At 41.9% G+C, this 26,985-nt stretch overlaps 1 protein-coding gene across 3 annotated transcripts in view; it reads right to left on the reverse strand.

The window, feature by feature from the left end:
* Positions 1–26,985, reverse strand: part of LOC149261889 (uncharacterized) — a 347,563-nt gene that overhangs the window by 296,158 nt on the left and 24,420 nt on the right. For 2 of the 3 annotated variants that reach the window (XM_089422969.1, XM_089422961.1), the window contains exons 2-3: positions 22,920–23,108; positions 20,643–20,735 (exon numbers count right to left, since the gene is read on the reverse strand). In XM_089422969.1, coding sequence (XP_089279095.1) covers positions 20,643–20,735; positions 22,920–23,108 — 282 coding nt within the window. The remainder of the gene's footprint in view (positions 1–20,642; positions 20,736–22,919; positions 23,109–26,985) is intronic. The other variant, XM_089422974.1, reaches the window with a different exon arrangement.

Consider the following 26,985-nt stretch of genomic DNA (forward strand, 5'->3'; position numbering starts at 1 on the left):
TTAGGTGTCTAAAAATCAGCTACTTCAAGTTCAAGGAGTCAAACTACAAGCGAGGAGGAGTTAGCAACACCTCCTACTAGTTCTATGAGGAGACCTTGATGGTTTGAGCAAACATTGAGGGATGCTCAAGAGAATGTGGAAGCTCCTAAGAGCACATACATAGTGAGAAAACCTCAAAGAAATTTTCCAAACTACGTGGCACTTATGAGCACCATCATAGATCCTAAGCCTTCCAATTCTCCGGAGGCAGCGAACCAACAAGTTTGGTGGGACGCCATCAAGGAGAAATGTTTATTTGAGGTAGCATCTGATGTGCTCTAGGCCTCAAATTTTGCAAGGAGGCTTGGGAACATGCATTCCAAAGAACCTAGAAACCTTTTTGGGAAATTCCACCCAGAGACGATTTTATTAAAATAATTAATATTTTGAATGGAGTTCCTAAGTCTAAACCTAGGAAAATTAAAATATTAATGGGTATTAATCTCATTGTGGGTGTAACTTCTAGAAAAAGACAGAGATCAAGTCAAAACAATCTGAGCCTTTGATTAGGAGTTAATCTAGGTCATTGGTTGTCCAACAGGAAGATACAAGAAGAGGCTTGAGGGTCATTTGGAAAATACACCGAAAGATCAAGAGATTGAATTTCTGAAGTGAGAAGTTCTCAAGAGGAAATTTCGATTGAGGAGATTTCTTGCAGTTGAGGGGCAGGGATAGTTGGGGTTGGAGTATCTTCTCCAGGACCCCGAATACTCAGCAGAGAGGCAGAGAAGCACCAATGGAGGCAGCACAAACCCAGGAAGGACTAACATTGGGCCAGAAGGGCCAACGAGAGGCAAAGTTGTCTTCCAGCAAAAGTTTGAAGCTTATCAGGGAGCTGCCGAATCAACCGGGAGGGTTGACGTTAGAGCTCCACGAGGCAAGGAGACCCAGCGCAGAGCTAACGCAGAGCCTCAGAGAGCTCCACGCAGGCCCACGCAGTTACTGCGAAGGGGCAGCACAGTTGTAGCCGGGGAAAATCAGTTTCGCTGCCAGATCAGCTGGGATTTGCCAGGTGGAGTGAGGTAATCCCACTAAGTTTTCTACCAGTGTCTTTTTCTCCGTAACTGGATTACCGAAAGAGCATTCAGAGATGTATTTAGAATTACTACTTAATAATAATAAACCCTCAGAACTGTTGCACCGGTTTTCCCGCATTGGGTTTTTCCGTGGACATTTGTCCAAAAATAATGGTGTTATTGTGTTGTATTTTCTTTCTTGCTCAGTGTCTTGTTTCTGCATAATATTTGAATTAAGTAAAGGTTGCAGTGTATATGTTTTCATATTTACCGTAGGAAACTGCAAATAAATTGGTTGATTAATTTAACAAATAGAAGAAACATTAGTAGTTACTGCAGTAGGAATTCTTGTTATGGAATTTTCACATGGTATAAGAGCTGCAGGTGAAGCAAGAAGAGAAGAGTCAGTAGATCCAGCGCTGAGCAGAAGAGGGGAGTTTGAAAAAGCTGCAAGAGGCAACAGTTCAAAACCCTAGAGGGCTGAAGCAGTTCCAAGCCGAGAGTGCAGGTTTTCGAGCGATTCTCTCTCCAAGTGAGTCGACGGAGAGAAGGACTTCCAGTTCAAATTTTTGCAGGGGCAAAGGGAGCGGCATTGAAGCCTCAGCGTGAGAGGGCTTGTGGGACGCAGATTTTCAGCACGACGTTTGTTGGGCTGAAAAACATCAGAAGAGAGAACAAAAGCACTTTGAGGGAACTTTTCCTCAACAGACTTTCCGCCGAGAAGTCCGTTTTCTCATTGGCTGAGCAGCAGCAGTGAGAAGTAGAGAGGGGATTTTCGACATTTTTGTTTTCGCAGATATGGAAACCAGTGGCTTGAGGGATCAGGACAGGTTGGACGGAGCATCCAACTATGTCATCTAGAAGGCTAGAATGTCTTTCCTTCTAGATGAGCATGCCCTCAAGACGTACGTCGACAGCGTGGTGGTTGAACCTGCAGATGCAAATCCGTTGAAGAAATACAGAGTTGAGATAGCGAAGGCCAAGAGGATGATCCTGGATGGAGTCAAGGATCACGTGGTGTGTCACGTTGCTAGCAAAGGGACTGCTAAGGAGATGTGGGATGCCTTGGCCACGTTATATCAGGGATCTTCCGAGCAGTGGAAGATGTACTTGGAGCAGGAGCTGAGATCTGCTCATATGTAGAATGGACAGTATCTGAATCCATTCCTCACGAAGTTGAAGGAAACCCGTGATGAGTTGTCTGTTGCAGGGCATACACCTCAAGATTCAGAGTTGGTTATACTGGCCCTCAATTCTGTCTCAGATCAGTGGCAACGGAGACGAAAGAAGGACGTCTCCAAGGTGAAGTGTTCAGACGTGGCATGTTGGGCCACTATGCATCCCAGTGTCCTTTGAAGAAAAAGGACAAGGATGAGAAGCACGATCCTAAGGTTGCAGCCGCGAAGATCGAAGAGGAGGAGTTCGCCATGACAACCAAGATACCTCCAAGAAGGAGGTGGGATGATTTGGATTTGTAGTTCGAAAGAGATATAGATGGGCAGGATCCTTGAGGAGTCCACCTCTTGGATCAATACCTTGCTACAGGAGCCCAGTTTTACAGTAGCAGGATGGACTAGTGTCAGATGGTACCAAGGAGTGTCGGGGAGATAGTTGCAGTGGCTAGGAGCACCAGAGTCTGAGCAGCGCAGAGCAAAGTTGACAGCAATGCAAAAGGCACAGAGGAGAGGACAACAACAACGCAGTAGATTCAGAGGGTCAGCGCAAAGACCAGCAATAGTCAGTTCTAGCATTCATGTGGCATCATACTGAACACAGTTAGTTCAGTAATTTTTAGATGTTTTTTAGTTGCTTCTCTCAGCAATTGAGTTATAGTACAGATGCAATGTTAGCAGTGGCAATGCTAGCAGCACAACAGACGCAGCATTTGAGAGGGAGTTGTAGTATAGATGTAGCATTAGCAGTGGCAGTGGCAGTGTCAAAGGCAACAGTACAGTTGCAGCAGCAACGCAGTAGTTGGTGGACAGCATGTCAGACATCAACAGCGCAGAGAACGATGCTTCAAAGTCAGAGTAGTATGCAGCAACAGTATATTACTAGAGCACATTCCTTGCGAAGAGGGAGTGTTGATTTGGGGTAGCATCAGATGTGCTCTAGGCCTCAAATTTTGCAGGGAGGCTTGGGCACATGCATTCGAAAGAACCTAGAAACCATTTTGGGAAATTCCACCCAGAGACGATTTTATTAAAATAATTAATATTTTTAATGAAGTTCCTAAGTCTAAACTTAGGAAAATTAAAATATTAATGGGTGTTAATCTAATTGTGGGTGTAACTTCTAGAAAAAGATGGAGATCAAGTCAAAACAATCTGAGTCTTTCATTAGAAGTTAATCTAGGTCATTGGTTGTCCAACAAGAAGATATAAGAAGGGGCTTGAGGGTCATTTGGAAAATACACCGAGAGATCAAGAGATCGAATTTCTGAAATGAGAAGTTCTCAGGAGGAAATTTCGATCGAGGAGATTTCTTGTAGTTGAGGAGCAGGGATAGTTGGAGTTGGATTATCTTCTTCGGGACCCCGAATACTCAACAGAGAGGTAGAGAATCACCAGTGGAGGCAGCGCAGACCCAGGAAGGACTGACGCTGGGCCAAGAGGGCCCACGCAGTGCTTGATGCAGAGCCAGAAGGGCCACCGCAAAGACAGAGTTGTCTTCCAGCAAAAGTCCAAAACTTGTCGGGGAGCTGTCGAATCAGCCAGGGGGGTTAACGTCAGAGCTCCAGGAGGCAAGGAGACCCAGCGCAGAGTTGACGCAAAGCCTCAGAGAGCTCCACACAGGCCCACGCAATTACTGAGAAGGGGCAATGCAGTTGTAGCCAGGGACAGTCAGTTCAGCTGCCAGATCAGCCAGGATTTGCCGAGTGGAGTGAGGTAATCTCACTTAGTTTTTTGCCAATGTCTTTTTCTCTATAACTAGATTGTCGAAAGAGCATCCGGAATTGTATTCAAAACTACTACTTAATAATAATAAACCCTCAGAACCATTGCACCGGTTTTCCCGCATTAGGTTTTTCTGGGGACATTTGTCCAAAAATAACGGTGTTATTGTGTTCTATTTTCTTTCTTGCTCACTCTCTTGTTTCCGCATAATATTTAAATTAAGTGAAGGTTGTAGTGTATATGTTTCGATATTTTCCGTAGGGAACTGCAAATAATTTGGTTGATTAATTTAACAAATAGAAGAAACATTATCAGTTGATGCAGTAGGGATTCCTATTGTGGAATTTTCACAAGAAGTATAACTCCATTATGAGAATGATGTATAGGATATAGTGCCAAGATCAGAGGGAAAGTCAGGGGAGATTTCCTTGGTCAAGGGAAGAATGCAGTAGAGGTCTTAAGGAAATTCGGAATGGAGAACTGTAGACCTATGGCTACACCTATGATCACCAACCTGAAGAACATTTTGACTTCAAATTCAAAGTTGGTGGATCCCACATAGTATAGACAAGTGATAGGGTCCTTGATGTATTTGTTCATCACTAAGCCAACAATCTATTTCGCTATGAACACCCTAAGCTAGTTCATGGTGGAGGTTGGAACTAAGGCAGGTGCATTCAGTAGCAATAAAGAATGTGTTGAGGTACCTGAGAGGTACAATGGAATATGGTCTGAGGTATTTTGGAAGTTATGGAGTGAGGCTGCAAGGATATGTAGACTCAGATTGGGTAGGGAGTGCATTATATAGGAAGAGCACCTAGGGTGCTTCTTCAATCTTGGATCAACGATGATTTCCTAGTTCAACAAGAAGAAAACTTTCGTGGCACTCAGTTCAACAAAGGCAGAGTATATGATAGTGAGTATGGCAATTCATGAGGCCATTTGGCTTTACAAGATACTTGCAAGATTATTTGGTCAGGAGTTGGACCCTAGCGATACACTGTGATAATAAGAGTTGTGTCAAACTCTCTAAGAATCCAATATTCCATGATAGGTCCAAGCATATTGAGATCAAGTATCACTTCATTAGAGACATGATCCAAAAGCAAGCAATGAAGAATCAATAAATGTCAACAAATGAGTAGGTTGCAGACATTCTCAACAAACCCTTGGTGAAGGGGAAGTTTGTGTTTTACAAGGACAAGCTACAAGTGGTGCAGAATACCTTCCTTGCTATGAGGGAGTGTTGATGTTCATAGCCCAAACAAGTACTTCCACCCAAGTCTAAGTGTGTAGACATGTGGAAGTCGTCTAATAGCCCTTTAACCTTAGCAATTACTTTAATTAAAGTGATATCTTTTTATGAGAAAAGTAAGTTTAATCTAATGAAAAGCAAAATTTATTTGCATTAGTGAAATAGATGAATCTCAACCATTGATCTCAAATTATGTTGAGATCTAATCTTGTTAAAGTTGGCAACTAGGGCTTAATTCCCTCATTTGACAACTCCTCTTTAGATGGCACTCTTCACCTTTGAAGCACACTTGATGGCATCATCCTTCATTTGAAATTTTCGAATTTTTGTCCTCCTACAAATGCCTCTTTTTCACATCAACTCAAGTCTGCCCCTATTCATGTCAGCCTTCTTGATGAAAAGGCATGTCTCTTCACCCACGCCAACAGATATAAATATAGCCTCATGTTCACCTTGTTACCCACCATTTTGTGGGTAATATCCCTAGGAGCAAAAAAATCTCCAAGATGGTCCTCAATCGGCAGCCAACAACCTCTTGCAGCCACCAACTAGCTCGTTGTGCCATTTCTCCACCACCTAAAGTTGGGCTTCCTGAACCTAAAGGTATGCCTTGTCATTTAGTAATTGAGTATTATAGTTTGCTTATCATGGATACTTATGTGCATGGATTAATGGGGGGATTCGGCGAAAAGAGTGGGCTAGGTCTGTGTTCTTGTCCCCTCGACCTCTTTTGGATGTTAACCTTGGACCTTCGTTCCGTGGGATCTCTTTTACTGACCTTTGGGCTTTAGGGTTGGTAATACATGGGAAACCTTGATTTTGGTTGCGTGGTCCCGCTCCCTCATCCACATATAGCATTCCTCTTCCACTCATTATAACCCCATTCATCATTTCTCCCACTAGGGTCCACATTCCTCCCCTGGGTCCACATAGGGTTAGCCTTCCCCCTCCCCTTGCCTACACATTGGGTCGAGCCTGGAATGATGCCCCGGAGGTTGATGCAGTTGAAAATAAAAGTAGAAGCATAGTTGGCCACATTCAACAGAAAAATGTACCGCAAAATGCAAAAGATGGTTGGGGCAAACACATTTAACACATAGGCAAAAGCCAATACATTGTTGATTTTTGGTAGCATCGGATGTGCTCTAAGTCTCAAAATTCGCAGGGAGGCTTAGACACATGCATTCTCGAATACCCAGAAATCTTTTTCGGAAATTCCACCCAGAGACAGTTTTATTAAAATAATTAATTATTTTTAATGGGACCCTAAATCTAAACTTGGGAAATTAAAATAATTAATGGGTATTAATCTAAACTATGGATGAAACTTCTAGAAGAAGTCAAAGATCATGTCAATATGATTTTAGCCATTGATTAGGATCTAATCTGGGTCGTTGATTCATCAACGAGAGGAATATAAGAGGAGGCTTAATGGGCACTTGGAGAACACACCGAGAGATCAAGAGATCGAATTTCTGAAGTGAGAAGTTCTCAGGAGGAAATTCTGATCGAGTAGATTTCTTACAGTTGAGGGGCAGGGATAGCATCCAGAGAGAGAGATTTTCTCAACCGGAGAATCATCAGCAAAGAGAGGCAGAGAGTGATCCAGTAGCTCTCACGCAGAGGTAGCACAGAGGGTGAGAGAGAGTCTAGAATTTTACAGCAGAGTCAGTTTCTGAAGCCAGGAGCCAGGGTGTGATACCGAGTGGCTGAGAGCAGTGACTCCTGGCAGCAAATCAATCAACTAGCTGGGTGACGCAATGCCTAGAGGGGTTGATGCAGGGACTACGCAGGGCCTGCCAGAGGCACCTCATCCAGTGTCTAGATCAACCGGGATTTTTCTAAGTGATTATGCGAGGTAATCTCACAAATCTTTCTGCCAGTATTTCTCTCTCTCTAACTAAAGAACCCTTGAGGTATTCATAGATGTATTCAGAATTTGCTACTGCTTAATAATAATAAACCCTCAGGACTATTGCACTGGTTTTCCCACATTGGGTGTTTTCGGGGACATTTGTCCAAAAACAAAGGTGTCATTTGTGTTGTATTTTCTTTCTTGCTCAGTGTCTTATTTCCGCATAATATTTAATTAAGTGAAGGTTGCAGTGTATATGCTTCGATATTTGCCCTAGGAAACTACAAATAATTTGGTTGATTAATTTAACAAATAGAAGAAACATTATCAGTTGCTGTAGTAGGCATTCCAGTTGAGGAATTTTCACATGGTATCAGAGTTGCAGGTGGAACAAGAAGAGCAGTGCCAGAGAACCCAGCGCTGAGCAGAAGAGGGAGATTGAAAAGTGCCCATAGTGACACTTGAAGGTGGTCTTGGGAATGTCCTGCTCCCTCACGCGAATCTAATGGTACCCAGATCTCAAATCAATCTTTGAGAAGAACCGTGCTCCTCTCAACTCGTCCATCAAGTCATCAATCCTGGGTATGGGGTATCTGTTCTTCAGGGTCTTTTTGTTCAAGGCCCTGTAGTCAATGCACATCCTCAAGGTGTCGTCCTTCTTCTTCACCAACACCACGGAAGAAGCAAAAGGACTCGTGCTTGGCCGAATGTGCCCAGGAGCTAGCAACTCCTGAATGGCTTGCTCAATCTCATCCCGATAGGCCTTGGGTTGCCTATAGAGGGTAGTAATCACTGCCTGTATGCCCTGCTCAAGCTCAATAGTGTGCTCAAACCCCCGGTCCGATGGCTGTCCCGGTGGAATCTCCCCAAATACTATGGCATACCGGTCAAGGATGGACTATATCTTCGGGTGCACTGTCTGCCCTGTAGTCCCTGTCTCTGATGCACGCAACTCTACTGCCCACTCTATGTCTCCCTTCTGGAAGACTGCCTCCATCCGATGAGCCGAAACAGTTTGAGGCGGATATGTATGCTGTCCCCGTATCTTCTCATGCCTCCCTGTCTTCTCATCATCCCACTCCATCTCTAGGGTCTTCCAATCTGTCGTGACCTTCCCTCGAGTGATGAGCCACTAAAAACCGAGTATCATGTCGGTGTCCAGAATATTGACCACGAAAAAGTGGTTAGTCAATGTGTAAGTGCCCATCGTCACGGATAATTCTGGAACATAACGTGCACACACCATGGTCTGATCTCCTGGGATCAAAACTGAAAACCCATCGAAGCTCTCTGTCTGTATTGTTGAAATTTGGTACCGGAGGACAGGTGGTTCCTTTAGGCTTTGATCTTTGGCCTAGGGAAAAGTGTCCAAAAGAATTTAATTTTTCTCCTAAAGTGACTTTATAATTTTATAAAGTTAAATCTAATTTAAAAGTGACTTTAAGTGATAAAGTTACTAAGTCTAATTTTAAAGTAAATGAAAAATTAGAAAGGAAAAGTGACTTTGGAAATAAATGACTAAGTGGGTCTTTATTAAAGTGGGGTGAATTAAAAAATAGAAAGTGAGATTTAAATGAGCATTTAATCTCAACCATTGATCTAAATCTATTTCAGCCATTGGATTTAGAGATCACCCAAAAGTCACTTGGATCACCCAAAAGTCACTTAGAGTTATATTAAAGGAGGAAAAGGAGGAAAAGGTCATTCATTCTTTCATGAGCAGATTGGGAGAAGGAGAGCAAGAGAGATTTCTGAGCAGGGAGGAGAAGGAGACAGCAGCTTGGCACACATTCCAAGGCAGCAGTTGAGCAGATTTGTACAGCTGATTCAGCACATAGTGAAAGGCAGATTTTTGCACAAAAATCGAGGAGCAGTTTGCTGATTTTTCTACACACAAAACGGAGGCCGTACAGCATTTATTGCTATCCTGTTTGCTGTAATTTCCAGATTGCTGTGAGGCACGGGAAAGGAGATAAGTTGTAAATTTGCTTGCTGATTTTTTGTTGAATAATTCTCACTGTAAAAAGGCAATTTTCAGAAATAAAGAAGAGCTCTCAAACTGGTTTTCCCCAAGAGTTGTAGGGGGTTTTTCCAGGGTCAAGTTGACCAAAAATATCAGTGTTCTAATGTGTTTTAATGGCTGTTTTTGATTGCTGATTTTTAATTCTGCAATTCCAGCATTCTGAAAAATTTCCAGAATTTGTGTTTTCAGCAATATTTATTTTTTTTCAGTCTGTTAAATGTATGGTTATGGGAATGGGCATTTAACTACATGGGAGAAATAAGGAGAAACTGAAAACCGAGGTGGGAAAACAGAAATTTTACATGGTATCAGAGCTTGAGTGCTGAAGGGCAGTTTGGGACAGCAAAAGGAAAAATTACAGTTGCTGATTTTTCACTCAGAAAATTCCAGCAAGCTGATTTTTTCATAAACAGCAGTTTTATCTTTACTACAGCAGTGCTATTTTTCAGTTTTAGGACAGCAGGATGTCATTGGGATTGAGGGTGGAGGATAGGTTGGATGGGCATACAAATTACAGTGTTTGGAAGGAGAGAATGCAGAGTATCTTTGAGGAGGCAGAAGTCTGGGATATCATGGTGCATACCGCACAGAACCCTGTTGTTGTGCCCACTGATGTTACTCAGTTGGCTGAGTATAAAAAGAAGAACAATAAGGGTAAGAGGCTGATTCTAGACGGAATCAAAGACCATTGCATTCCTCATGTGAGAGGAAAGAGCAATGCCCATGAGATGTGGACAGCATTGTCCAATCTCTACCAGAGTACCAATGAGAACCGGAAGATGGTCCTGAAGGAGAAGCTGAAGAATATTAAGATGGGGAATAATAGTGCAGCTGGATATCTCACAAAGATTACCAATGTGAGAGATGAGTTGGCAGCGATTGGAGAGGCCATTCCACCCACTGAGTTGGTGCGTATTGCAGTGAATGGCCTCCCCCGTTCATGGTTGAACTTTGCTGATGGGGTTTGTGCACGTGAGACCCTTCCCACATGGGAGAGGTTTTGGGATGATTGTATTCAGACAGAGATCAGGAAAGGACAGCTTGGTGCAGCCAAGCCAGTTGAGCAGGATGAGGACGTAGCACTGGTGGCAGGAGGCAAGAAAGGCAAAGGTAAAGGTAAACAGGGGAACACACAGAAGGACTATTCCAAGGTGAAGTGTTGGAATTGTCAAAAGATGGGACACTATGCAGTTGTGTGTCCGGAGAAGAAGAAGAAGAAGGGGAAGAACCAGGACGTGGCAGCTTCAGCAGAGATTGAGGACTTTGCAGGTCGTTTTGATCGGGAGTTTGCGTTCACTACATGTGAGTCCTCTAGTGCAGGATCACCTGCCACACAGGTTCAGAGGGAGCATGCTTTTCCCTTGATTAGCGGAGCATCTACAGGTATCTGGTATGTGGACAGTGGGGCTTCACGTCACATGACAGGAGTCCGTGAGTACTTCTCAGAGCTTTCAGAGAGTGGCACTGATATTGAGGTAGTACTCGGTGATGACAGAGTTGTTAGAGCAGTCGGGGTGGGGACAGTGACATTTCAGAGGGAGTCCAAACCTCCCTTGAAGGTGTCAGAGGTTCTTTATGTGCCAGGGATGAGGAAGAACCTCATATCCGTCTCAGCTTTGGAGGACAGAGGATATGAGGTACTGTTCAGGGGAGGACAGGTGTTGATGTATCCCAGGGACACTCCAGCTGATTCAGCTAGAGTGATAGGTGTACGCCATGCAAAGGTGTACAAGTTTGCATTCCAACCCCTTTTGGCATTGAGCAGTAGTACCGACAGCAGAGCTAGCAGTTCTGAGCTGTGTGAGATTTGGCACCGCAGGATGGGACATATGTATCATGGAGCCTTGAGGACATTGCGGGAGATCACTACAGGTGTGCCAGATTTCAGTACTGATCACTTTGATACTTACAGAGGTTGTGCGATGGGCAAGTTTGCCAAATCCCCTTTTCCCAGCAGTGACAGCAGAGCGACGGGGATACTTGATTTGATTCATCCCGATGTGAGCGGTCGGATGTCTCATGTTTCCTTGAGTGGATATGAGTACTATGTGTTATTCATTGATGATCACTCCAGGAGGACCTGGATTTATTTTTTGAAGACCAAGAGTGAGGTCTTCAAGCGGTTTCAGGAGTTCAGAGCTCTTGTGGAGACTCAGACAGGTCGAAAGATCAAGTCCTTGAGGTCGGACAATGGAGGAGAGTACACCCTTGGAGAGTTTGTTGACTATTGTGCGGAGGCAGGCATTAGGAGGGAGTTCACTGTTTCTTACAACCCCCAGCAGAAAGAGGTTGCAGAGAGGAAGAACAGATCCATCATAGGGGCTGCCAAAGCCATGTTACATGATCAGTGGTTGCCATTGTTCTTGTGGGCAGAGGCCTGCAACACAGCTGTTTACTTGCAGAACAGGAGTCTGCATCGTGCCTTGGGGCACATGACTCCGGAGGAGGCTTTCTCTGGGAAGAAGCCTGATATTGGTCATCTTCATATCTTTGGATGCATTACATACTCCTATATACCCAAGGAGAAGAGGACCAAACTAGAGCCCACCGCAGACAAGGGTATCTTTGTGGGCTACAGTGAGACCTCAAAGGCCTTTCGGATTTACATTCCTGCACAGAGGAGAGTTGTTGTCAGACGGGATGTGAAGTTCGAGGAGGACAGGGCCTTTAGGAGGTCACGGGAGTTAGAGTATCTGGATCAGCCAGACCCTCAGCAACAGTTGAGTCAGTCGCAGGGATCCAGTGGGCAGGGATCAGGAGGATCAGGAGGTACATCTATGAGGATGTCAAGTCCGTCAGTGAGCAGTGGCTCATCGAGGCAGAGGGGTGGTGCTCCGGGCAGCATGCAGAGCAGTTCACAGAGCAGTTCACTAGGGAGTCCACTGATGGACAGTTCACACGGTACCTCAGCTTCTACAGGTTCAGGTGCAGGCAGGAGGACAACAGACAGACAGTCAGAAGTTCAGGCTACTAATGGTGATGAGGAGGAGGAGTTTCATTCTCCTATGGGAGAAGCATGCTCAGGGAAGAGGAAGCCCAAGTGGCTTCAGGACACCTTAAGAGATGCCACATCTGTTGCTGAGCCGAAGAGGCCGGTCAGAGAGAGTAGACCACCTGAGAGGTTTTGTAGCTATATGGCGATGGTTACCAGCATCCTTGACTCTGAGCCTTCTAGCTATGAGGAGGCAGCTAGCCAGCAGGTCTGGAGAGAGGCCATGCAGGAGGAGTATTCTTCTATCATGAAGAATGATGTTTGGGAGGTGGTGCCGAGGCCTGAGGGCAAATCCGTGGTTACTTCCAGATGGCTTTACAAGGTAAAGCATGTTGCAGATGGCAGCTTTGAGAAATTCAAAGCAAGGTTTGTGGCTAGAGGGTTCTCCCAGGTAGAGGGAGTTGATTATGAGGAGACCTTCACTCCCATGGCTCGATATACTTCGATCCGCTCCATTATATCGATAGCAGCAGAGATGGGTTGGAAGATCCACCAGATGGATGTGAAGACCGCATTTCTCAATGGCTTCATACAGGAGGAGGTGTACATTGAGCAGCCACAGGGCTTTGAGGTGCATGGGAAGGAGTCCCATGTGTGCAGATTGAAGAAGGCCCTTTATGGCCTGAAGCAAGCTCCCAGAGCTTGGTACTCCAGGATAGATGCATACTTGCAGGGGATGGGTTTCACAAAGAGTGAGGCAGATCTGAACCTTTACTTTATTGTGATTGGTGAGGAGCCTCTCATTCTGGTGCTGTATGTGGATGACTTGATCATTACAGGTGCAGAGAGACTCATAGAGCACTGCAAGAGAGATCTTGCGGCGGAGTTTGAGATGAAGGACATCGGCTTGATGCATTACTTTTTGGGTTTGGAGGTGTGGCAGGAGGAGGGGCATTTCTTCCTGGGGCAGGGGAAGTATATTGTGGACATCCTTAGCAGATTCCACATGGAGGATTGTAGACCCATGTCGACACCGATGATCACCAACTGGAAGAAGCTTCATGCTTCGGATTCCGAGTTGGTGGATCCCACATTGTACAGGCAGCTGATTGGTTCCTTGATGTATTTGGTCAACACTAGACCAGATATCTGTTTTGCAGTCAACACGATGAGTCAGTTTATGTGTGAGCTTAGGAAGGTTCACTGGGTGGCTGCAAAACACATTTTGCGGTACTTGCAGGGGACAGTGGATTATGGTATGGACTACAAGCAGGGAGATGGAGTGAGATTGGCAGGGTACACTGATTCTGATTGGGCAGGTTGTGCTTCTGATAGGAAGAGCACTTCAAGGTGTTGTTTTGGGTTGGGTTCAGCAGTAGTGTCATGGTTCAGCCGGAAGCAGCAGTCAGTAGCACTGAGTTCAGCGGAAGCAGAGTATATGGCAGCCAGTCTAGCTAGTTGTGAGGCTATCTGGCTTCGCAAGATGTTGTTTGGCTTATTTGGTCAGCCGTTGAGACCTTCAGTGATTTACTGTGATAATCAGAGTTGCATTAAACTCACGGAGAATCCAGTATTTCATGACAGGTCAAAGCATATCGGGATCAGATATCATTTCATCAGAGACTATGTTCAGAAGAGAGTTGTGAAACTTGAGTATATTTCCACTGATGAGCAGGTTGCAGATATTCTTACCAAAGCCTTACCACGGGGCAAGCATGTCTACTTCAGAGACAAGATGGGTGTGGTGAGGAACACCTTCCTCGGTAAGAGGGAGTGTTGAAATTTGGTACCGGAGGACAGGTGGTTCCCTTAGGCTTTGATCTTTGGCCTAGGGAAAAGTGTCCAAAAGAATTTAATTTTTCTCCTAAAGTGACTTTATAATTTTATAAAGTTAAATCTAATTTAAAAGTGACTTTAAGTGATAAAGTTACTAAGTCTAATTTTAAAGTAAATGAAAAATTAGAAAGGAAAAGTGACTTTGGAAATAAATGACTAAGTGGGTCTTTATTAAAATGGGGTGAATTAAAAAAATAGAAAGTGAGATTTAAATGAGCATTTAATCTCAACCATTGATCTAAATCTATTTCAGCCATTGGATTTAGAGATCACCCAAAAGTCACTTGGATCACCCAAAAGTCACTTGGAGTTATATTAAAGGAGGAAAAGGAGGAAAAGGTCATTCATTCTTTCATGAGCAGATTGGGAGAAGGAGAGCAAGAGAGCAAAAGAGATTTCTGAGCAGGGAGGAGAAGGAGACAGCAGCTTGGCACACATTCCAAGGCAGCAGTTGAGTAGATTTGTACAGCTGATTCAGCACATAGTGAAAGGCAGATTTTTGCACAAAAATCGAGGAGCAGTTTGCTGATTTTTCTGCACACAAAACGGAGGCCGTACAGCATTTATTGCTGTCCTGTTTGCTGTAATTTCCAGATTGCTGTGAGGCACGGGAAAGGAGATAAGTTGTAAATTTGCTTGTTGATTTTTTGCTGAATAATTCTCACTGTAAAAAGGCAATTTTCAGAAATAAAGAAGAGCTCTCAAACTGGTTTTCCCCAAGAGTTGTAGGGGGTTTTTCCAGGGTCAAGTTGACCAAAAATATCAGTGTTTTAATGTGTTTTAATGGCTGTTTTTTATTGCTGATTTTTAATTTTGCAATTTCCAGCATTCTGAAAAATTTCCAGAATTTGTGTTTTCAGCAATATTTATTTTTTTTCAGTCTGTTAAATGTATGGTTATGGGAATGGGCATTTAACTACATGGGAGAAATAAGGAGAAACTGAAAACCGGGGTGGGAAAACAGAAATTTTTACATGTATACCTCTCCGCTCAACCATCTGTGCATCGATGAAGTTGTGGGTTGCGCCACTGTCAACCAAAACTGATACTCGTTGGCCACGTACTGTCCCCCGCACGCACAGCGTCAAATACTTGGGAACTCCTCGCAATGTTGCAAGGGCTCCTCTGGTAGGTGCAAAAGTTGCACCACCCAATGTTGGTGGTGGAGGTGGCAAACAATGTTGCGCAGTATGACTACCTCCTACCTCCACATCATCCTCCTCATCCTCATCCCTGCTGCTCTCGGAGAAGACCTCAATAAAATGTGCTTTGCTGGCAGCACATCTATGTCCCAGTGCACACGACTCCTGACAGGTGAAGCACAACCGCTTCTTCTTCAACTCCCTCCTGGCATCATCATCAATCTGTACGCATCCTGGATTCCCCTCCGGAGGCGGAATCCTCACATCCTTCCCCTTAGGTTGGAAAGCCTGTCACTAGGGGTAAGGTGTCCGGGTCCTAGGTAAGACATCCTGTAAGTCTCGGGTCCTGCTAATAGCATCCTGAAGGGTGGTTGGTCTAGCGACTCTGACTAGACCCCGAAGTGGCTCTACTAACCCCTCAACATACATGTAAATCCTCCGTGCCGCGGACAGATCTGGCACCATCACTGAAACCCTCAAGAAATCTGAAATGTAGGTCTCTAGGCTCCCAGTCTGTTTGAGCCTCGTCAGCTCCACAAAGTGTTGTTCCGGATCCCTCCAGTCAAACCTCTCCATCAATCTCCTGGTGAACTTGGCATATGTCGTCACTGTGGAGTGTCCGAGTGTAACCATCCCATGGAACCACCAATCCTGGGCCTCACCATCCAAATGTAATGTCACCACCTTGATAGCCTCCGTCTCTGACATCTAGTTAAGCTGGAAGTAAATGTCCAGCTTCTCCACCCAAGACTTTGCCAAACTGTTTGATGAACCATCAAACGTGGGCAAGTGGAATCTACTAGCTGCACGGTGGGTGTCACCATCATGATAATGTCGGTACCCTCTGTGATGGTCGCGGGGTCTACTATCCTGTTGGAGCTGAACAAAGTCTCTGAATGAGAGAGCCTCCCTGAACTCCTGCCCATAGGCCTAGTATTCTGCAAAATAATCGCCCATATGACCAGGCTCTGCCTCCTGCTAGGCTCTGGCCCCCGTGTCTGCTCCTAAGAAAGTGGGCATGGTAGAGCGTGTAGGGGCATGTGAGGCCACCTGCTGAGTAGTATCACGCTGCTCTGGAAAATGGTGGGATGCACCGATCCCTCACCAACCTGGAAAACCCGTGGGCTCTCACGCTGTCTAGCCTCTACTGCCGTGAATCTCTGTCCCATCACCTCAATCTGCCTCGACAGATCCTGTACTGATTTGAGGAGCATGTCCGCAAATCTCTTCCCGTCATCATCTGCCATCGAATTCTCCTGCTCTGCGTCCACCACAGGCTCCTCCTGTCCTGCGTCCACCACAGGCTCCTCCTGTTCTGCGTCCACCACCGGAACACAGTCTCCCTCTCCGTAGGTGTTCTCCAACCTACGCCCAGCGTCTCTGTATCTCCTACCTCTGTAACAGATATAGGGCTTTTCCCCCGGTGTCATAGATTGCTAGCTCCACAGGTTGAGCCAGATCTATGCTCTGATACCACTGTAATATCCCTTATCAGGAATATTCCTCAAACACAAGCAAACTCCAACCAGAGATGGACTGGGAGGGCATTTACCAGATATGTTGCCTCTAAAAAGAGGACGAGATCTGGAGGCTACCTGGCCCTTTCCAGACTCTGTCTAAGAGTATAGGAGAAAACACACAAGTGATATAGTAGCCGAGAAGCTCAAAGAGGTAAAAATAACAACGGTGCAATCATATAACAATATAACCATAAGCAGATACTCAAGAAATCCAGAGAGAAATGCTAAGCCATTTTATTATACTGAGTAATAGAATGAGTACAGGAGGTGATCAGAAAGATGGCACCTCGACTTGCACAAGGCAAGTGAAGAAATACACTCAAAATAGCAAAGGAATGGCCTCTCTCTGAACTGCGTCCAAGCTGCTGGAAAACTATCGTGTTGCTGTTGCTGCTAGAAATCAAATGAGGATTTGGGGTTGTTCCCCTCCTTAGAAAATGTTGAAACTCTGGAATCGGATTCTACTCAAAAAACCCAGAAAGCTTTTCTGAAATGGCCGACCCCCAAAAATCGCCCCCTTGAGGACCCACGCAATCCCTCAAGGCTTTGCGCTGCCACTGAAATAAACCCACCACAACTCTGCCTGAAACTCAACCAAAATCCTCCAATATGCAAGGTTTGATCCCCTGCTCAACCTCCCAGCACAAAACCCCTGCAAAACCTCAATCCAGAACTCCTGCCAGAAAGAACTGCGTCATCCCCCTCAAGACTGCGCAGTGATCCAAGATGCTCAATCCTCCTACCAAGATGCTGATGAAACTATTGCAAAATACTAATGGAAATACCTTGCCTGAGCAGGCACTCGAAGTCCCCCAGGGCTAAGGGTGAGATCTCCGAACGGAGACACTCAATGCACTAAACAGTGCTGCAGACTAGCTAAACAGCCAGCGTGCTCTAAGTCGAAGTGACTAGCTCAAATGCACATAATCGAATGCCAAAATGAGGAGGCTCCTCTCTCCTTTATAGCATTGGCCTCTCTCAATCCCAAGGCTCACCTCCTCCAACGTAGCTTTCCTCTTGCCACGTGTTTCTCACCATCTGCGCAGTCACTCCATGTGTCTACGTGGGCCCCTCCTCTACATGGTTCTTTGGCCCCCCTTGGCTCACCTTTTAAGTTACAATGTTCTGCTACTAGGGAGTGTCTTTATTCATGAAGTGAGTATGTCCCCCTCTCCTCACCTTTTTATTTATAAACAGCTATACAAGGCAAAATTGAGCAAAATCGAATATTCCAATTAGCCATGGCTAATTAGGAATATTACATCTAGAGAAGTATATTGGCACAAGTAGGTGAAGCGTTGAGGCTCGTGGGCCTCCTAACAGCAGCATCAAATGACATACATCCCTGGACACCTCTTGCACCCAGGATATTAGATGAATTTGTACCATATTTGATGATTCTTCAAGATGACACAACTCAACCCAGCATGCCCCCAGGCCATCATTGACACCAATTGACAGGTGGCAATTGATTTAGAGTCCAAATGAGGATCGTCTCACCATCAGAAACTAGGGAGGGCTTGTTACCCCTGAGAAGTCCTCAACGTTGGAGCAGAGGAGGCCACTTTGAGGAGTTGGAGACCCATGGAGACCACTTTTGTAATATTACCAATTTTGTGAGCATGAGAGTCACGAAGGAGTTTTGCCCAACTTTAGTAATATTAATTAAAAAAGAGGCAAATATTATTGCAAAATGGTGGCTAGTATTATTTTATCGGATAATAGCGGCAAATTATTATTTTATTAGATGGTAGCAAAAGTGACTTGGTGGAAAATGGCCCCCACCAATATAATAATATTAAAAAAGAGACTAATTTTACAAGATTTTTCAGGCGATCTTCGGGCCTGAAATCCTAATTCTTATAACAGGGTGAATTGCTAGTTAGCTAGGGAATTTGCACCATTTTGTGGGTTCGACTTTGGCTTGGAGATAGGCCAAACCTTTTCTGGGTATTTTCAGGTTTGAGGAGAGGAGCTTGCGGCTGCAATTTCAAAGCATTCCGGGCATTATTTTGAGCAGGACGACTAGTTCCATTTGGCAGCCTATAGCAGATTTTCTGGGCAGTGTGCATTATCAATTTGGAGCCATTTCAGTAGTTGGGTCAGTGATATTTCACCTGGGGTTTGCATAGCTTGCATAGCAAGCCCAGGTTCCATTGTTCTTACTCATTATGTACTCAGATTCCCATTGATTAATAAATGGCTCAATTATTCTACTTATTTTCTATGGTGTTCTGATTTGGGTGCTTGGACTTTAATTTTAATTGTTGTTCCTAGTTCATGTTTTTGGTATTCACTATTATTTTCCAATTAGGAATATTACAACTTTGTGATGCCCCAGTTGTGGCCCTTAGGACCCCATAGGATCCAATGAGGTGGATTTGAGGACCAACCCTCAAATCATGGACTTGACATGCTTCTACACCACCTTGGACACCACATCAACCTTGGAGATGCCATTTGCAGCCTTTTCATTGGATGGCGTCATCCCCAGAGAGCATACATCTCACACGTGTTTGCTAATTAGGGCATATTTGCATATAGTGGGTTGGCTTGTAACCCAAGTACATTGTGGCATCAAACATGTTTTAGGGGTGTTATTAGGCTAATTAGTAGTCATCCTCCTTATATAAATAAAGGAGAGGATCATCGTATCTCATCATTATCACTTGTAACATAATTTCAGCCTCTTACAGATTTCGGTCTCTTGGATTCTTGTGGAGATGTGACTCTATGGTGTATTTTGGCATATTGAAGCTATTTCTTGGCATTGGAGATGTTACTTTGGATCAATAAACAATTATTCATGCATTTTGTCTTGTCAGTAAACCTTGTATTTGAGAAACCTTTGTTCATGTGTCTAATGCACGGAATGCATTGTTATATAGGGTTTTTCTATTGTGCCATTTATTATTGAAGATCAATTGTATAGAATCTAGAAAATGTCATTGTATGCATTATTCAAGTGTAAAATGTGAATGACAATCCCCTTGGTATGTCTTTGGAATAGCTCTCCCAAGTGAGCTTGATACTTCACAAAAGTAATAGCTAGGGTTTTGTCTAGGGCTTCAAAATTCCCTTACCCAAATTTAGCCAATCTTTCACCTCCATAGACTCCATCATCCCAAGGACTAGGCACTGGCCTTGTCATTTTGGTGATCACTCACAAATTCATCCATAAACTCAATTTCATTCTCTTTTAGTCTGATTTTGACCATCTTAAGGTCAAGCCGCTAGCTAGGGCTAGGGCACAAGTTGACCTAGAATGGGAATTATGGCTGCTGGAAGGATTCAACATTGGAAGGAGCCTTGATTGCCCCAAAATCAGCTCCCTTTAGTGCCCAATCTATCCATCTTAAAGCTAAATTATGTTGCCCTAGGTAGAGTTTGTTATAGGAAACCCTAGTTTTCCCTAGGCTTCAACTTAGGGGCTTATCAAAGGCTTCTTGATCCATTTGATTGCTATTATTTATTGTTGGGAAACATTTTCTTGGCCTTTTGATTCCAGGCTAGTGCATTTGGCTTGCTATCTCTCAAGCCCTAGATCTATTTTGCCCTAAATAGGCCTTATTAGAGGATGTGAGTTGCTTTTCCTTGCTTGTTGAGCCTCGTCCTTAAGAAGAGTTTTCCTCCCTAGACCTCTTGTCACCATGATCCTTGAACTTGGCATATCTCTCATAGGTGACCTCTCTAAAGGGAAGTCTCCTATTGGTGAAAGTCCATAAAGAGGAGGTAGTGATTGTGGTGACAGTGGGCCACACCTCATTGTTGTCCCTTAGTCTAGTTTTTGCCTTGTAAGTTACCCCCTTACAAGGCCCGCTAAATTTTGAGGCAACTGGCTCAATTACTTTTATTTTCCAGTTAAAATAACAGTAGTACATGTTATTCAGTAAGTTGAAAAATTAATTAAAATCAGCAAAGAAAATTACTAGGAAATAATTTGTCATTTACAGGGGTTACAAAATTAACAGAATTTACTCCGTCCACCATAAACCCTAATTTGCTATACCTTTGTCAAGTGGATTTGCATTGTAGGATACTTAGGGGGCACCAAGCTTAAGATCCTCGATAAAAAGCTAAAATGAGAATAGAAGACCACAATGAAATAGTTAGAGTGCTCAATATACCTGATCCATTAGGAATTGAAGATAATTGAGCTCACCAAATACCCACTTCTCAAATGGAGGCAACGGTTTTGCCTGAACAACTGTAATGTCCCCCTGAAAATAATCATTGACATTTAGAATAATTCTCTTATAGATACCCTAACCAACAATCAAGTGCCACAATGAGTTTTCAAACAAAATAGAAAGCCTAAATATAGCTAACCATACCAAATAGTAAAAACTTGAATCTTACTTTCGTATGTGATAGATTGGATTTTAATTGTCTCCAAAAAATATAAAAGGACTATTAAAAGTTCTTTGTCAGGATAGTCACATTTTACTGAAAATTTGAAAAACTTTATTGTGGAGACATCAGTGGTGATTTTTCTATATCTAACAAAAGTATTTTTCCATTGTTGGCTAGCATTTCCAGTGCTGGTTTTGCAATTTCAGCTTGGAAAAACTCAAATCTACTGTTCAATACTTCACAGATCAATCTCAAATACTGATTCCATGTCCCTTTTCCTGATCTATTATTCCACAGTTTCTACTTTTGAAAAGAAGTAGAATTGATTGATGTTTTGAGAGGTTTTCTATTTCAGATCTAGTTTTAGGTCCTATGAATCAGAGCCGCATACATGAATTGATAATTTTGACAGTAATGCAAAGTTGTTGATCATGTTCTCTGTGTTTCAGGATTAAAAAAGAATCTTCACTCAATCAATCAAATTAGTAAGGAGAACAAGAATTCGATGATTGAGTTCAAAGCCAACACTTTTGGTGAAGAACATGAAGGCCATGAAGAATGATTACAAAAAGGTTGCTTAAGTAAATGAAGAGAATGGGATGTCAAAGCTTGGCATTTCTTTGAGGAAACATCACAACTAGAGAGCAAGTGCTGTTAATGAAAGGAAATTATGGCATGACAGATTTGAGCACTTAAATCATCATTACCTTTGTCTCTTGGCAAAGATGAGGATGTTCAACGGAACTAAAAGTGTACTTCCAATGTAAATACAATGTAGGAAAACAAAAGCAACTCTTAGATCAATCCTAAAAGCAAAAAAGATAAAGAACTAAGTGTTAATTCTGGAGTTGTCACGTTTAAGAGTTGACTGTCATAATTTTGATTTAGTTCAAGTGACAATTAACTTATATAACTTACAATCCATGAGATATTTGATACTAATTTATTAATTTATACCTTTTGTTAAAGTTTATTGACCTAATTCAGAGCTTATAAATTTATATAACTTATTGAAGTTTTTATCTTTCATCCTTGTAAACATATATATATATATATATATATATATATATATTCCTTTTTAGTCGATATAATATATCATTTTTTTTAGTTAATATATAACCTCTCCTAGTTAAAATAATAAATAATATATATCATATTATTATTCTCTTTTATTTGCATTAGTCATTGCATTTATTATTATTATTATTATTATTTTAAACAATATACTAGTTATATATTATGACGGTGGCATATATAATAGGTACTTTACAATATATTCATTACATTATGGTGAGCTAGGTATTTACTCAGTGCTTTAATAATTAATTCATTACCCTATTCTAGACTTTTCATACTTATTTAGTACGTATACTAGCACAGTGTATGCGATAGATGCATATGTAGCTATCATATGCATGCCTCGTATGCATGCTAATATTCCTATGGAGCTCATGATTCAAGATGGGCTGTTACACTAGACACAAATCACCTCACGAAAAACAATTTGCACCACAATCTATCAATTTTATGGCAGACTAAGCAAGGCAAACAACACAACACCTCATCAATTCTTATTACTAGCTTCTTCTAAACCTTTGACGTTAGAAGTGGACAATGATGGCCTAGCTTAACTACCATTCCCACTCCATCATCTGAAGAAGCTACCATTCCCACTTCATCATCACAAAAAGTCCATCTTGAAAGTCAATCCTATAGAGCATTTACAGCCTAAAGCTCCATTATAATTTATGTTTCTCATTTATTTAAAGTGGAGCTGCATGGAGCACTTAACATCTTTGTTTATTATTACCTCTACAGTCCCACAAAAAGTTCATTGATTAGTAGTGGACATTACATAGATATTTCATCTGATTACAACAAAATGCCTAATGACTTCTATGCAGCACTCAATCAAATAATTTATTTTACAAAACAATAATAATAATTTGTTGAATTATTATTGAGTGCGCATAACTAAGACCAATAACAAGATAAAATGATGTACCATGTATCAATGAAATGATGGAAATGCTAAATGACGAATTAAGTACCTTTGCCTCAAAAAGCTGCAATCTACAGACAAGTTGTTCATAGAATGGAGCATCCTGATCTAACGATGAAAAAGATGGGCTAAAACTTTTCATTTTTAAATTTTCTAGTGCTTCACTTCCCCATGATTCCACCTGCACAAAATCTACTTTTCCCTTTGTAGCAACTTCTGGATCAATATCAAGCTTCCCCTAAAAATGTAAAGCACAAACCATCAAAATTGGGAATACAGAGAAAATAATAGGCAGCTATCTATGACATCTACATATAAATCCACATAAAGAATTAAAAAAACAGAATATGGTCTCCATTGTTTAAACACTCATATAAATTTCCAAATTTTGTCATTAAGAATGCGAAAGCACGTAAATACATGTCATTGAGCACATAAATAAGTTGAAAGAGATATTTCAAATTTGTCTATTTTGTTGTGCTCTACAAGTCACACCTTTAAATGTCTATGTAGACATTTACAACCAAGTTTCAGTCCTTTGGACTTTGACTACATGATACCAAGAAGATCATTACTTCCTGTGAACGTAAGAAGGCAACGTAAATATTCCTCATTTCCATAGTTTTAAAAGGCTAAAAGTAAAGCCTATCAACAATTGCTATAGTCACTATCTTCTTAATGTAACTACAAAATAATGGGAATCTCACTGCAGCATGCATTGAGTAAAATTTTAGGTAAAGCAAGACTAAAGCACAGAGAATGAAAGAAGAATATATAAAGTAAGCTTATTAAATTCTTCAACAACTACCACTACTCCATGGAATTATCTGCCGAACTGAAGAACAAAATTGTAACCACAAATTATCAAAGACAATTAGTTCCTAAACAGGGCCCTATTATCCAGTGTAGACAATATTGGCGAAATATCGCCGAATAGCGTAAATATCGCGATATTTTCGGCGAGCTGAAATATCGCCGAGAAAATATCGCGATATTTTCGGGATATTTCCGAAATATCGGCGATATATCGGTAAAATATCGCACAACGATAGAAAATATCGCCGGGCGTGTTTTGCCGCGGCTAGAAAAAGGAAAACTTGGTTTTTTTCTTCATTTTTGTCTCTAAGTGTTGGAGAAGGAAGGAGAAGAGTTTTGCGGTGGTTTTCAAGGAGGGTTTGAGGATCAAACAACGATTATCACCACCAACTAAGATTTTTTTGTGGATCAAAGATTGAAGAATAGTGAGACAAACTTCATTTCTTCCATTAACAGGTATGTTCTTAAAAACCCCTATGTTAATGATTTTTTCATAGATTTAGGGTTATGCTTGCTTGCCTCTTTGCCTACCAACATTTTGTTTCTTTGGTTTTTTCCATTTTCTATGATTTTCATGCCCATGAACCAATGCAAGGGTTTTCTCCATATTTGGACAGCAAGCTTCATTTTTTTTTCAACTTTCTTATGCACCCTCTTTTTGCCATTTTTCATTCACATTGCAAAATGCAAATAATGTAGTAATTTTTTTTGAATGAGGTGGTTATTACTTATAGTTATTATTTTTTCATTTTGTGTTGGGGGGTTTAATCCCAATTTTTTGTTTTTTTTGTGCCCTAGGTTTGAATTAGTTCACTACAAATGTCAAATATGCCAAAAGCCTTGGACCCATTTTGGTAGTATGGGGAGGCTGTTGGTGGGGCAAATCAGGCATATATATCATGCAACTTGTGTGGGACCAAGATGTCAAGAGGGGTTACACGATTGAAATACCATCTGGCTAGACTCTCTGCATATGATGCAGATGTAATGCCTTGTATGGTTTCTAATGCAGAGGTTACACAAAAAGCTCGTGAAGCAATCGCTGAACAAGACAGAAAGAAAGCTGCTAGGGAGAGGCCAATGGTCTCAGATAGATAGCTGCTAGTTTTATTTGTTTTGCAACTTTTGCTACATATAAGTTTATAACTCATGATGATGAAATACTTCTAAAGTTTTATATATGTGAACTTATTTTGTTTGAGTCCTTGATTGGACAATTATCACTATTAGGGATCAACAGGATATGTGATGTTATTTTGTTTGAGTCCTTGATTGGACAATTATCATGGATCAGCAAGATTTGGTATCGCCTTTGAAGTTTGATGTATCATTTCTATTTGACATCATATATATCAGTGCCTTCTTCATATTTATGTGCCAATGTGTTTAGTTCATGTTGTTATTGCTTTATATGTAGAAATCTGAAAAAAAATGAATATATTATGCATTTTTTATGCTTGCCGATATTTGCCGATATTTTCGCCGATATTGTCGATAAGATATTTTCTGGACCCTCACTGATATTTTGCCGATACCGATATTTTCAACACTGCTATTATCTATAATATAGAAGTCGAATAGATAGATACTGAGCTACATAGCTATAATGATACAACCGAAATCCTTAAAAGGCATAACATGTCTTTAGTCCATACAATGGGGTAATTCATCCTCCATTATAAAGCGGCCATCATACATCCTATTCAACCTTGTATCTCCATCTTTATTGCAGACATTATTTTTCAAATGGTTTTAGCACACTGCCTTCCCTACAGAACTTTATCCACAGATTTCTTTCAAACACGGTCATGTGTTTTTCTATAAAAACATACAGCATTCAATCACCAATGTCATTGTCTTAAACATCACACCAGTTCTTTCTCTGCACTCTGCTATCATTCATAATAGCATTTCAGAGCCTCAACCTACAAAAAACAAGACAGTTGTGGGTTTGCTCACACCACCTACAAATCAAGACAAACAACCACATCCCAAGTTGCAAAAGTATCTACCAACTACACCATCTCTAGGAGATTGAGGTCCACAAACACTTTGTCTTCAAGTGTCCCATATATTATGAGATACAGGGGAGGATTCACTACTTACTCCAAGACCTAGGTGATTCCCTTCTGGCCATCTTTCGTTTCCTTGGGGAGCATATTCTTGGACCATTGGAGCTTTTCCTTGGCACGTGAGAGTGGTTTGGACCTTCCTTGACTTTAGGGAGGTCGTTGGCATGGATCTTCGAGATTCTTACACCTTGGAGGACTGACACATAACTGTTGGAGCTATTTTTAAGTGAGCTGACCACTTTTGGAGCCCCGACATGTCACATATGTGGCCTAGAGGACCATCCTTGCTAGTTAATTGTTTGCTTCAAGGGTTGATCTTGCTTTGAGGAGGTCGTTGAGGTGGTTGCGTTTTTTTGACGAAGAACATTAGACCCTTTTGACCCATCTACCTCATATTTTTGGTGGGAGGTCCTCTATAATTGGAGATGTTTGTACATGTGCCAAAACTACCTCATTTGTTTATGTATTTTTGCAATTGTGCTCATAGTTGGTTAGAGGAAAAGAGGTCCTTTTTATGATTTCCTTGGCCATATCAAAGGAGAAAAATATTACTATAACAGGACAATTGTTGAACCTACTCACTAGAGTCTATATAAGAGGCCGCCATCATAGCATTTCTTGTTGTTGATTGAAATGTTTGATAACACTCTTGTTGAATATCTAGCATTGAGGCGAATTGGAGTTGTGTTTAGGGTCTTCTCTCTTAGCTATTATTTTGTGCTTTCAAGATTGGTTTGGATGTCAAGTCTTCTATATAGGCAACATTAGTAAAATCAATTCATTTGAAGGGTAAACTCTACCACTTTGAAGGGGTATTGCATGTGAGGTAACTCCTCTTCTTTTCTCTTTTGTTGATTTAATAGTTGTTAATTAGTACTTCGTTTAATATATCATCTATGAATTCTAACAAAATTATTAGTTTCACTTGCTAGGTCAGAGTTGGTTTTCTAGTTGAAGGTGGATCCAGTTTTGGCCCCTTCCTTGTAGCATCTTGGCTTCTATTTTCAATTAAATTAGAAAGCAAGCTACTGAGTCTTTCATAGCTTTACCTCCTTTCTCAAATCCTTCAGAAAATAGGCCATTTTAAAGACATATTCTTCTTGACCCCATTAGCCCTAACGATTTAGCACTAGTCTCTACCATCAACCACCAAATCTTATAAAAATCCAAAATTCCTTTTCTTTTATTTGTTTTACTTGAAATCTAAAGCTAGTTTATTGAAGGAAG

The sequence above is a fragment of the Pinus tabuliformis genome, chromosome 6 (genome assembly GCF_031772625.1).
Source record: "Pinus tabuliformis cultivar Carrire ecotype Pingquan chromosome 6, CPIR1, whole genome shotgun sequence".
Lineage (NCBI taxonomy): Eukaryota > Viridiplantae > Streptophyta > Pinopsida > Pinales > Pinaceae > Pinus > Pinus tabuliformis.